Raw genomic sequence first — 13,744 nt, 5'->3', positions numbered from 1 at the left:
TCAGTGATTTTTTCCAGAATTCTTGCTCTACATAGTGTGGTAACACCATTACTAGCCTTGATTGCTCTTCAGAGAGGTCAGATATCTCCTGCCTCACATATTATGTCCTCATTAGACTTTTATGAAGCTCTGTCACCAAAAAGCCAATATGGTGTTTTTTCCAAATCCCTTTCTCCAGGGAACTCTTTCTTCATTGTAGATCCAGAATTTCTTCTACATGCTTTTATTTTGTTCCTTACATTAAAAATATCATAAGCATTTTTCATTGGGTGTATATAATATATTCAAAATAGTATGTAAACATTATTCAATAAAAATATAGGATATCATGTTGCCTTACAATAATCCCAAAAGTACAGATTAAATATAAAAAGTAAAGTTATTCATAGTTAGTTACCACAAGCAAACCAAAAACTTAAGGAAGCAAATCGATTCCAAACACCTTTTTCTGTAAAAAGAATGTTTGCTTTAGTCAATATAAAAAGAAGGTCCCTCTGTATGATGATAACGAATGTCTTTTCTACTATCATTATATTTTTTGTTCTTAAAAAAAATCACTGTGTACTTCATTTAGAGCCTTCATTCTACTGTGTTGCATGGAGGATGCCATGATTCATGATTCAAAAATAAAGGCAAATAATGAAATTGTTGTGATTTTGTTCTTGGATTATGTTATTACTAGAGACAATCATATAACGCATCTCTCTGAGCATTTTAATGGCAAAATCACATACTCTGTTTACAATTTATCAGTGTCCTATAGTGTTATTAATTAGAGCTAGCGTAATTTGAATTATATTTTTAAACTGACAATTCCTTTGTAATTGGAAATTTTCCTCCTTTTGGATAACAGCTCTTCATGCTATTTAGGGTTACTATTGCCATGATAAAACAAAATATGATCCCATGTGCTTTAGTACAGCCAGGAGGCAAATTGTTTACTTATTTTTATTACTCTTATCTATTATTTCACCCATCTGGAATGTAAGGTCTATGAAAGCAACAACGTGGTTTTTCCTGCTTGTTGTTTGACTCTGCCCTAAAATATTCTTTGGCACTCAGTAGATGATTGCTGACTGAGTGCACACTCTGACACAGCACCTGCTATTGTATGTGACCTCAGTAAATAAGCACCATTCCTACTAAATTAATTAGTTAATAATATTAATTAATTTACATTCATGAATAACATGCTGGATGCACTGCAGCGAGAATAGGATGAACTTCTAGTTCATAGCTCTGCAGGTCTGTGATTAGCACAGAAGCGAAATAAGACAGACCAAAGATTCCATTAGGAAGAATAGTAAAAGTGTTAAGACTGTGATAAAAGAAGCTGGACCCAAGTGATGCACCAATATCAGTCAAGGTGGCATCAGAACCCCAGGAAAGATGTTGAGGGAAGAGTCTCAAGAAAAAGACAGAATTAAGTGAGGCCTACCATAGGTCATTTAAGTCATTAAGGTAAGAGCCTGCCTTGGACAGGAACATATTTCAGAGTAGTTACATATTCTAATGATTAATAACAAATGCTGAGGTACAAGTCATGATAAATATCATATGCATATTTTATTATTGAAAGTAACTTTTCAGACACCAGATGTGTGGGTGCACACCTGTAATCCCAGAACTTGGAGAGGCAGAGGCAGGTGGATCTCTGTGAGTTGAAGGCTAACCCAGGCTGTAAATTCAGTCCAATACAGTCAAGGCTACACAGAGAAACCCTATCTCAAAAAAGCAAATAAACAAAAGAAGAAATAACTTTTCAGATTTAAAAGTATCCAAATGGACCATTGAAAACTTTGTCTAGATTGCTGGAAGCCAGGAATATCCATGTAACACAATTTCCCAAAGAAAGAAGTGATGAAAAAGAAGATTGCAATTTATGATTGGTCAAATTGTCTGCACTGAGCAGGGTGTCTCCCACAATTCTGATGGTAGAAAAACAAATCAGAGGGCTGGAGAAGTGGCTCAGAGGTTAAGAGCACTGTCTGTTCTTTCAGAGGTCCTGAGTTCAATTCCCAGCAACCACATTGTGGCTCACAACCATCTATAATGAGCTCTGTTGCCCTCTTCTGGCATATATATGGAATAAAAAATGCCAGGTGTGGTGGCACACGCCTTTAATTCCAGCACTCAGAAGACAAAGGCAGGAGGATCATTGTGAGTTTGAGGCCAGCCTGGTCTACAAAGTGAGTCCAGGACAGCCAACAGTACACAGAGAGACTCTGTCTCAAAAACAAAACAAAACAAAACAAAACAAACAAAATGACATCTTTCTGGGCATGGTGGCGCACACCTTTAATCGCAGCACTTGAGAGGCAGAGGAAGGTGGATAGGCTGTGAGTTCAAGGCCAGCCTGGTCTACAAAGTGAGTCCAGGACAGCCAAGGTTACAAAGAGAAACCCTGTCTCAAAAAAACAAAAACAAAAACAAAACAACAACAAAAAAGAAAAACATCAGACTTTTTGTGGGAATAAAATCCTGATGTCAAAGACACATTTAAGTCAGAAAAAAATAACATTTTTTAAAAGAAAAGTACTATAAAATTTATAATCATTCCATTGCTGTAAAAGCGTAAATGTAACAGCAAATTAATTTTAAATCTAAAATATATCATGACTCAATATTTGGACAGCTGGTAGCCAAGAAGAGACTTGATACCCTATGAGAATATACAGGGGGAGGTAATCCTCCTCAGGAACAGTAATAGGGGAGGGGAATAATGGGAAAATGGGGGGGGGGAGGAATGGGAGGATACAAGGGATGGGATAAACATTGAGATGTAACAAGAATAAATTAATAAAAAAAAATTAAAAAAATATTTGTAATTAAACTTATTTTTTACATATGTTTCACAAATACTACATTGAGAAAAACTAAAATTAGTTAATGTCATCTTCCACAATATTAAGATTCTTTATAATAATTTGACAAAATAAAGAGTTCATGATAATTTTGTATAAAAAGGTTTTTTTAATACCATTAGTATTTTGTAGATAATCACAAAATGACTCACAAGTGGGTGAAATTGAGTAATGTGATTAATTTCTCAGCTGACCTTTACCAAAGTATTTTTCTAACACTTCTTAGTTGTTGTACTTTTATTATATAAAACCATAATTCCAGTCATTTAATTCCCATGTTTTCTCTTGAAAATGAGACAATGTGTGTTACAGATATAAAATAGCTGTTTTGTGAAATAACTTTCTACATAGTAACAATTAGGATTCTGAAAATGAACATTGTCTTTGAATACCTGTTTCTATCCTTATGTAGATTCTTCTCAGAATTACTCCCCCACTCCACGAGAGACCTCAAAAATATGGACACACAGAATGTACAATCCTAGCAAAAATGCCGACAAGAATAACTTCATTATTCTGGGAAGCTAGCTCTATAAAATATGTAAAATGTAGTAGTGTTCTGCCCATAGAATGTCTGGTAAGTACAGCATGACTAAGAGACACTACCTGAGTCTGCGTCATTTTAACATCCCTTACCCCACCATGTTTGTACACAATGGAGACGAGAAGGGCATGAGCAGAGCTTTCTCCTCTGTAGAGTGATGATATGGGTTAGGCTGACAGAGTTTCACCCCAACCAACGAAAAATTATTTCCAGCGATACTTATTGGTGTAGTGTTCCCGTTGTTCCCACTACGCACAAGTGACATCCAAATAATAAGGATCAACTCACCAATACCACTGGACAGATTGTGGTGGGTGGTAAAATATGGTCCTTCAAAGGTCCACAGTCACATTCAGGCTTCAGATGAGAAGCACATTTATTGTGCAGCTAGGAAAGGAGAGAGGGATAACGTCAAGTCGACGTGACGGCAGCATCCAGGGAAGAGTGAATTGCAACTTAGATATGATTCTAAAAGTACATTAGAAAAACTATAGGAACAAACAAACAGGCTCAAAAGCTTACAGCAAATTTTTACAGCAAACAATCCTGATTTTCTTTGACAAACGCAATTCCTTGCCCATCACTGTGTTTCCTTGCTTATCTTTCAGCATAATCTGGAAACCACAGTACAGTGTTGATGCTTTTTTTTTTTCTTTTTTTTGACCCTCCTGTTTTCTCAAAGTCATTCCAAAGTGCACAGCTCAGTATGGGGCATAATTGATCCCATCATTAGTTTTAACTTTGTAATTCAATATGTAAATGTAACCTGAGATTCATCTCAGTAGGAGCAGGATATAAATAAAAGAAGATGATTATGATTATAAAAATGTACCTTTATATTGTATTTATTAGCCAGACATTAAGGTAACATGTAATCATAAAATGTAATATTTATTTTACAATATGTATGAACTGTAGCTGATATTTTTATCATCCCTGTTCACAAGTTTAAATTAAAATGTATGTGTAACAAAATATATTAAAAATGATGTTTTTAAGCCAAACAGATGGTTTTATCAGTCAAAAGACTTGATGAAAATAACTCCTGCTCAAAGATATTCAGAAAATTCTCCCTTCACTACTTGATCCATTTAGTGAAAAATATTCATGCTTCATGAAAATTATATGTTTTAATACTATAATGTGTGCTGTTAATTAAAAATAATATCACCACATATTTTTAATTTGGGCACTCATTTCAAAAGGCTGCTCCTTCCACCTCAGCTGTACTTACTCCCTTCTACAAGCAGTCAATTAGCCAGAGCGCTTAGACTCTGTTAATTTAGTGTTGATGGACCTACACTGAAAGAAGATGTCTGTTGTCCATATTCTCTAAAACATTTTTCGTGTTGAGGCTCTGCCTTGGAGTTCAAGCATTTGTCCTGTAATTGGTGCCCATTAGGCTGTATTACAGGAAATAAAATATATTTTCACATCCATCTACAATTAGCATCTCCTTCTCGCACTAGCACATAAACTTCTCTATATAAAGGAGGTTTAAGCTTCCTTTTAGGCACTGCTAATATTTTCCAAGAGAGAAGAGGCATTAAAGATGAAGAAGCAGCTGAATGCTTGTTTACAATAGGGCTAACTAAATGTACTTTCTGACTGGGCAATAAAAATGTAAGTTGCTTAAAATAACTCCAAAATATATTATTAGTTTATTGAACCATAAAATACATATGGTCCTGGATAGCTGGATCCGTAGGCAGCAGGCTGTCAGGAGTGAAGTGAATGTGGTCCCCTCCACATAATATGTAAAAGTCAAAATCTTAACTCTTGATACCAATGAACGTGAACCATTTTGGGAAACAGAGCCTATGTTAATATACTCAAGCAAGGAAATAATTGTGAGGGATGTGTCTGGACCATACACTGGAAGCTTTGTAAAGACAAGGAAACCTGGACAAGGAGATACTGACACAGAAGGAAGTCCCCAAGAGACAAGCCAGGCTGACATGAGAATCCTGTCTTTAAAAAGGTAGCAGCACCAAAGATTTCTAGAAATTACCACAGTATAGTAAAAAAACAAAACAAAACAAAAAAAACCCAAAAGATTTGTCCCCAGATTCTTCCAAAGTCTTATGGTCTTGCTGACATTGGTATGTTGGGCTTTTTCTCTCCTGGATTTTAGGAGGATAAATTTATGTGGTCTTAAATTATCTAGCTTATGGTATTTTGTTCTAGGAGCTATAGAAAATGAACACAGTGACACAATGAAAGCTGAAGGCAGATACTGTATCTTAAGGCTTCTCTGGATTGTGGCTAACAGATGAAACTTTTACTCTTTGATATTGTGCAACTCCCTTAAAACTGAGGATGCAGAGGCGCATACGGTTCTGTTAAGGCTATCCTCGTGTGTGCATACTGAGAGTGCCTTGGAGTCCTAATCTCTGGAACATTCTAAAATGACACACATTCAGGTAATGCAGGAGCATGCAGCCTCAAGCAAGCACAACTCACAGATAGCATTAAGTCTCAACTTCCTGAGCCTGCATCTGATGTATTTCCAATGTAAACAATAAGTAAAATAAGTGACATGTTTTTATATTTAGGCCCAAATGGAAAAAACTAAGAATTAAAAATATTTATTGACCAAGAGACTAGAATAAGTGAAGAGCCTAGATTATCATGAAATGCTGTTTTTATAGACCTAATTAACCTCAGTATAATATTTTGAAGTTTAACTGCTACAATGCCATATATCTCTGAGTTTTCTGTGCAACATGGGGAATGTTAAAGAATCATTAGCACGTATCAGGGTCTACAATGTCAGTATCTTCCATCAGTAAAATAGGAACACATATTAAGAGGAACTTGTCTTAAGAAAGAACACTGAGTTAACTAATTATGTACTAGAATACCATACTCTTATGAGAACTACAAGCAGACAACTGGAAAGCATATCCTAGTGGCTGTCCACTGCATGATAATGTTTATGGAAGAAAAGGTCAAAGCTGTGGGCAACATGGTAATCATACTGACCTTTTTTACAAACAAATATCATTGATGCACCCCATTGCCTAGAAATGTACTGACCAAAAAACAAAAACAAAACAGAAACTAATAGAAAAAAATAAGAAGGAGCGGAAAGCCGAGACTATCTAACATAAATGAATGATTGTATTGTGTTTGTTGTAAACCTAAGATTCTCCAAACAAAAACAGACTGTTAAAAATGCAGGTATCAACAAAACAAAAACTGTATGATAAAATTAAAACCAACAAAATGGGTTTCATTTAGGTTACTAATAACATTGTGTTTACTAATAGATGTGTATGTGTCTCTTCAACAACAAATCACAAAGGGAAAGCTGTCAATACCTATCACTACAACAGCAAGATACATTGGCACTGTATCTTAAATACACTTTTTACATTCCATGTGTGGGAACAACCCCTAAATTTAAATGTAGATAGTATTTTGAGATGGAGCCTTGGGGATCAAATTTGAGCTAGATGGCAGTGTAAGAGGAGTGCATGACAGAATTAGCAACCTTAAAATGAAGCAGAATAGAGCCAAACACAAGCATTTATTTGTCTTGACATATAATGTCATCTACCAAGTTATGATTCATCAAGAAGCTTTAATATGAAAAGACCCCTGACTGAAAGTCCTTAACCTCCCGAACGTGGGAAACAAATCCCTTGTCATTAAACACTACCTCATTTGTGGCTATGTGTGATAGCCATAAAATCAGATTAGGACAACTTGCTGCCATGTTATTTCCATGGGACAGAATGTATGGAAAAGACCCAGTGTCATCAAAATGCCCAGGGTTATCAACTGTCTTCAAGGACACAGGGCCCTAAGTAAGCAAAAATGGAGAAACAGAAGTCTTTCTTGAAGTAATGCATGAAGCAGATCACAGATGCATTCTGCCTCTTGAGCAGAATTTCTAAGAGGAATAGTTCCCATCTTTGAAAAGTCATTTTGAAAATGTTGTCCATAGCCATCTTTGTATATTTTTAAAAGATGATACATAGAAAAATAAAGCTTATTTTTTAATATATGCAGACACTTTAATTCAGGGTAACAGATACGGATGTGTATCTAGGAAAATCAAATAATATGAACCAGTTTTTCTGGACTTGAATTAAACACTTGGAAATAATTTCTGAATTTGACAGCTCACAGTAGCACCTAATTTAGAGCCAGCTCTATGTTTATTAGAAAAATCTGCTCAAGTTTGGATGAAAAAGGATGTGTGTATGTGTGTGTGTGTGTGTGTGTGTGTGTGTGTGTGTGTGTGTGTGTGTGTGTGTGTGTGTTATTATGTGGTATTGAGCTAATGAGAGAAATGAATAGAGGGAAAAAAATAGGAAAAATATTCATTAGGATCTAGAGACCCATAAAGAAGAGAAATTGATCATTCACATGAATAAAATCTCAATGGCCTAATTTGAAGAAATATATTTGTTAGTTAACACTTTCCCATGAAACAAATATTTTACAAATTTAGGGTTCTTCTTTAATGATGGTATTTGCTAAAGAATAAACTATCTATGGCTTGAAAAACTTAAACGTCACTGTTAAGAGCTTAATTTTTTCATTAAAAGTAAATCTTTATTAGATAAGAAGTTGGTAATTCAGATGCATAAGATAAACATTCTCTTAGTAATCTCAAAGAGTTGTATTAACCTCACACCCTTGTGATTCCTGCCTGACAAGGTGTCATTTTTTTCAACTAGGAGCAACTCAGCACACAGAGTGAATGCCAAGCCAAAGAAGCACTCAGCGGTTCTGAACAAGCTTGGCAGTGGGGTCTCAATAGCACCTGGACATAAGGAAGAAAGAGAAAAATATCCAAGGTGAGCATTTTTCTGGCTCAAAGGACTGATGTTGACAGCACAAAAAATAGTTGCTTACGCAATAGACAGACATTTTCACTGTTCTTTCATGGGAGTTTTACCGACTTTCCTTGTCAAACTTAACAAAAGAGATACAACGTCCTTCTTAGAACTTAGCTCTCTATCTAAAAGATGGTAGGTTTTTATACTGCATCAAGATACATTTCACTGGCTGAAAGTGCAGAAATGGAATTTTATCATTGATGTTTTAAGATTTAGTAACCAGTCTGATGCAACTTGAGCATTACAAGATATTTTTGGAATAAAGTTTAAAGAAGATGAACATTTGAAAATTAATATTTGACAATAAAAGGACTTGAATATTTGTTGTTATAATGAATTTTCTGTTCAAGCAGTTCCTCATGGAATCCAGTCAGGTGGCCTCTTGGAAAGCTCATTACAGACATCCCCACACCCCTAAGCTCTCCTAATTCCAAGAGCGTAAAGATGACATTTAGTTCTTTAGAGATCTGTCACATTAGGTTTTGAGGACATCTCCCAGGAACTCTAGATGATTAAGGAGAACATGTGTGCCATCAGCCTGTACCACTGGAGACAAACAGAACCACAGCACTGATGGCACGCAGAAATGAAGCACTGGAGAATAACCCAGTCTTTTCTTTAGAAATCAATTTTTAGAAATCTGAAGAAGATACTAACCTCAAAGAAAATATCAAGAGAAATACAGAGCTGAGGTTGTTTCCTAGGAAGTATTTAAAATTAGTACAGTCCAAGAATGGGAAGCTTTAAATAAGATGTGGGTATTAAACATGGCCTCCCAGGGGTTCCTCAGAAGACACCCATATCTAAAAGGGTAGTGAGGAAGGAGGCTGCAAGAAGGTGGTGTGCTTCCAACTTTCGTCTGAACTTCATGGAACTCAATTTTAAAGTGAAGAAAGCAGCGAGGAAGATGCATTTACTGCCATGGAATTATTATAGATTGATGAAGTGGGTGTATTATAACAAATTAGTATTTTCAAAAGATTTTTCTGGTGTTGGTATGGCGGCCTACATTATAGGAGAAGTACCTTCTGTCAGGGAAATAAGCCAAGAGAGTCTTAGTGTAATCTAGTCGGGAGGTGCTAAGAGCTTGTACTAAGGTTGGGAATGTTAAGTCAAAATCTCAGATCTGGGAGAGATATTTTAAGGAAGAAATGTGAGGGCTTAGCATTGGGCTCTATGAAGAAGATGAAAATGAAAGACGAGGAAAGGCTGCCGCCTTCTACCTATCACAGTAACTGGGAATGGCATGCTAAGACCAGCTCCCATAAGTCACAGGGTAAGAGTTGAGCAGTTGCTCTTGAGAATGCAGGTCTACAACCTTGACATAAAAGTTAGTGATGCTTGAAGCCATATCGTTTCCTAAGGTCTTTAAAGTCTGAGCAGTTTCCAGTTATAAATGCTTCCAGAAATATCATGACTACCACTCATGGAGTGCCCCATGGACACTAGGGTTTGCATGATGCAGTTGTGTCAAATTTTACCTATTGCCCACTGAGTTGACATATACCAATCATTTAATATGTATATGCTCTACTTATAAACACATTTAGTGACATTTTACCCATTTAATCCTTATGATAACCCTATAAAACAGATATATTCAACTCCATTTCACAATGTAGAATGTTGTCCTAAACTAATGTAACACATGGACACAATGGCACAGCTTGTAAGTGACATAGACTGTTTAATAATCTGGTTTCCTCAAGTTATGATTTTTAAGTCATACAAAGTACTTAATAGCTTTTTGGAGGAATGTTGCTCCCTCCTCTGATCCTCTGTTTAAGCAGTTTCTCATGGAATCCTCTCAGGTGGCCACCTAGAAAGCACTTTGGAGACAGAACGGCATCTCTGTGCTCATCCAGCTTCCAGAGTGTAGAGACGACATTTAGTTCTTCAGAGATCTGTCACATTAGATACTGTTAATCAAGGGATCAGTCTTAGGCTGAATTTTTCATGGAATAGCTTAAGAAAAGTTATGAATTTAAAATATTTTCAGGTGAACATATTCTATCAGATAGCTTCAAAATTAATAAATTAATAAAGGTGTTCCTACTATTGCAGTAAATTAATATTTTGAAATTACTCAGAGACAGACTAATGGGGACAAAGTGGAAGGAGGATAGGAATTAAACAGAAAACTTTCAACCACCCAAAAAGCTCTGGTGTAGAGAGCTAGCCCTAACTTTCAAACTGAATCTGTACTCATAAATATTGATTATTTTTAAAGAAATAGAAAATGAAGTAATGATAAAATAATATATTCAAGATATTGCTCTTAAATTTTATAAAAATGAAAAAGGAATTCTGATGTTTTCTAATCTCAGCCTATGGTAAAATTAAGATATGCCCAGTAGAATAATGTGGGGCATGAGACTGGGCTTCTACAAGATATAGAAGAAAAGTTAGAGGGTTTTTTAAATTGTTTAGGTCCCCAAATAAAATTTTAAAATACAAAATTGGTTTTAAAAATGGATTTGTTGTGGTCTTTGTAAACTGAGCATTGATATTCATTTGCAATTCATGGGAATAATTTAAGTCATTGCTAGACATTTTATTATAATAACTAAGTACTTCAAAAATTGAACTCTTTCATAACTGAGAAAACTTCAAAATTGCAAATGTAACTTTGCTGAATAATAGTTTAAAATGAGCAAAGAATGTATGTTCGGTTTGAAATGTAAAATAACTTGCTTTTTCACATTTTCAAAAAGAGAGAGGGAGAGGGAGAGGGAATGGATGATTGATTAAAGAACACTGTTTAACCTCTAGGTTTGGACAGTGCCCTCTGCTGTTTATTCTGACAAAAGAATGCTAAGAGACAGAAGTTGTGGTTGAAAAGCGGGAACAAGGTAGGAGAGGGAATGCAAAGAGAGAAAGGGGTGGGGGGTCAGACATTGGGAGAATGGGGGCAGGAGGACAGAAGGCCTGTAGAAAGAAGAGAAACTGTGGGTGGAAGCATCTCTGTGACAAGTTGGAGACCTAATTCAGAATAAGCCTCTGGGAGGATATGAGGGGGCCATGGAGACTGAAAAGGAAACACTCTAACTAGACAAGACTCCTAGTGGAGGGAGGAGAACACCAATGCACCCACAAACACTTTGATCCAAAACTTACCCTGGCTACAAAATGTGCCAGGATAAAGACAGAGCAAATAAAGCAGAGATTGAGAGAATGTCTATCCAATGTCTAGCACAACCCAAGACCCACTCCATGGGAGAGAGCCAACCCATGACACTACTAATGATACTCTGCTATGCTTGCAAACAGGAACCTATCAGAGCAGTCCGCTGAGAGTTTGCACTCAGCAGCAGTTCGAAACAAATGCTAAAACTCACAGCCAAACACTGGGCAAAGCATAGGATATCTAATATAAAAGGTTGGGGAAGGACAATGACAAGAATTCTACAAAAAGCCCAACAGAGCCAACTAACCAGGGCCCAAAGGGACTTGTGGAGTCTTAAGAACCACCCAAGGACTATGCCAGGACTGGACATAGGTCCTCTACATAGATGAAGCCATTGTGGGTCGACTAGTAAGGTAGTCTCTGGCATGGACTCTGTTGCCTACTTTTCAACCACTCCCACCCCGTGATGGGACTGCCTTTCCAGGCCATAGAGAAAAAAGATGAACTCCTGATGTGACTTGATGTGGGTAGTGGGACTCCCCTTTTCTGAAGAATAGGGGTGGGGGTGAGGGAAGGGAGGGTGGGGCTGGGAGGAGAGAGGGAGGAGGCTATGACTACTATGTAAGTGAATAAGTAAATAAATTTTTAAATGCTAAGAACCTAAGGACGAATATGCTATTCTGTGGGAAACAACAAACAAGAAGGACAATACAACACCTCTGCAGTCTAATAAACACCCCAAAAGAAGAAATGCTTGTTTATGTTACACTTCAGGAATTTAACAAATATAGTAGCGCCATCTAATAACTGTTTTTATTCCAAAGTTATTTGAAAGCGGCTTGACAGTCAACCTGCTGATATCCTAAAGCTTCTCATGAAGAGCCCATGTGCTTCTTCCTTAATTATTACAATATCAAAACCTCTTGTGTCCCAGTTTATAACAGACCTGGAGGAAAGGAACATGCGCGTGATGAGAATGGATGTGTCATGAGAATCAACAATATCCAAATAGAAAAGAACCTCTTTTCTCTGGCAACTTTCCTTTGTAGTTTCTGATTGCTTTCCTAGGAATGTCTAGAGTTCATTGGAACCTTGAGTGAAAACCATGTGCATGTGTCATCTCTAAGACTGTGAGTTCTGGGAGGACAAATCTGATCCTCAGCCAGCTGAAATAAAAAGCCTGTAAGATTTTAGCTGATTTATTCCAACTTTGAAACCTTTCCAGAGAAATGCTGTCATATTTTACTCACTGTGATCTGACACCAAACACAGTGCAGTCCAGTCAGGCCCTGGTAACATTTCACAGTTTTGTGGCACTTATCACACTTCGTTGGGCAGTTGCCTTCCACCCAATAATGGTGCATGACCTAGAACAGAAGAATAATAGCTTGGTAAGAGGAGGTACCCATGATGACCCAACTAGAAAGCCTATGTTGCCAAACTTACATCTGTGTTCTTCTTCGACTTCACATAAGTCTTGATGCAGGAGGGAGGGGCTCTGGCCACACAGCGCTCATGGACCGTGTACTTGCAGACTGAAAGAAAACAGGTACACAGATTCAGAGCTGACCCTGGTCCTGATTGCAATTTTACAAGGGAAGAATGACATTAACAGAACCTCATTTCACATCCACTGTTCCCTAATCAATCCAATCAGCCACATCAAGAAAAAAAGTCCAAGTCTGCTGTTTTTATCATGGAATACAAAAGGCCAATTAGTACAGGAAATAGTATGCATATGAGAAACCAAGGCTCCTCGATCATGGCATAGCAGGAAATGCTTAATTAAATCAGTCTTTGCTGAAATTTTTCACAATAATTCCCAGATGACAAAAATATTAAAGACAAATTGATGGCTGCCAAATGGCTTCGTGTCATTTGCTAGAGGGAAGAGATCTATATATCACAAAGTATAGGCATGAGAGCAGCTGGCAGGCACAGGAGTAAATGCCTATGTGCTTACACTGTGTTGTCTATTGACTTATCTAAACTTAAACTGGCAGATTGTTCTATTTCTAGAGAGTAGATTTCATCACCCATGCCAGGCCTTCTGGGAAGTTCATCCTCCATTTTCCATCATGACACCATTTCTACAAAACAACCTCCTTCCCTCAGCAACATCCGGTACCAGGAAGCAAAAATTGGTATTTATATGAAATCACATATCTATACATAAGTGCCAACAAATGTATAGATGTCTGTCTGCATGTATGTATGTATGTATGTATGAATGTGTGCATGTATGTAATCTGTTCCATAAAGCAAAACCATATACATTGGGGGTGGGGTGCAACTTTACATCTTCTGGTTTCATTCTAAATATTAGAAGGATCACATGCAGGTACCTGTACAAGGA

At 36.9% G+C, this 13,744-nt stretch overlaps 1 protein-coding gene across 1 annotated transcript in view; it reads right to left on the bottom strand.

Moving 5' to 3' along the window:
• The window catches only part of Dgkb (diacylglycerol kinase beta), a 696,235-nt gene that overhangs the window by 463,277 nt on the left and 219,214 nt on the right, over nucleotides 1-13,744 (bottom strand). Inside the window, exons 11-13 of the mRNA XM_051145066.1 lie at nucleotides 12,835-12,923; nucleotides 12,639-12,755; nucleotides 3,697-3,795 (exon numbers count right to left, since the gene is read on the bottom strand). Coding sequence (XP_051001023.1) covers nucleotides 3,697-3,795; nucleotides 12,639-12,755; nucleotides 12,835-12,923 — 305 coding nt within the window. The remainder of the gene's footprint in view (nucleotides 1-3,696; nucleotides 3,796-12,638; nucleotides 12,756-12,834; nucleotides 12,924-13,744) is intronic.

Source organism: Acomys russatus, chromosome 1 (genome assembly GCF_903995435.1).
Source record: "Acomys russatus chromosome 1, mAcoRus1.1, whole genome shotgun sequence".
Taxonomy (NCBI): Eukaryota; Metazoa; Chordata; class Mammalia; order Rodentia; family Muridae; genus Acomys; species Acomys russatus.
This window is presented reverse-complemented; position numbering and strand designations above follow the sequence as displayed.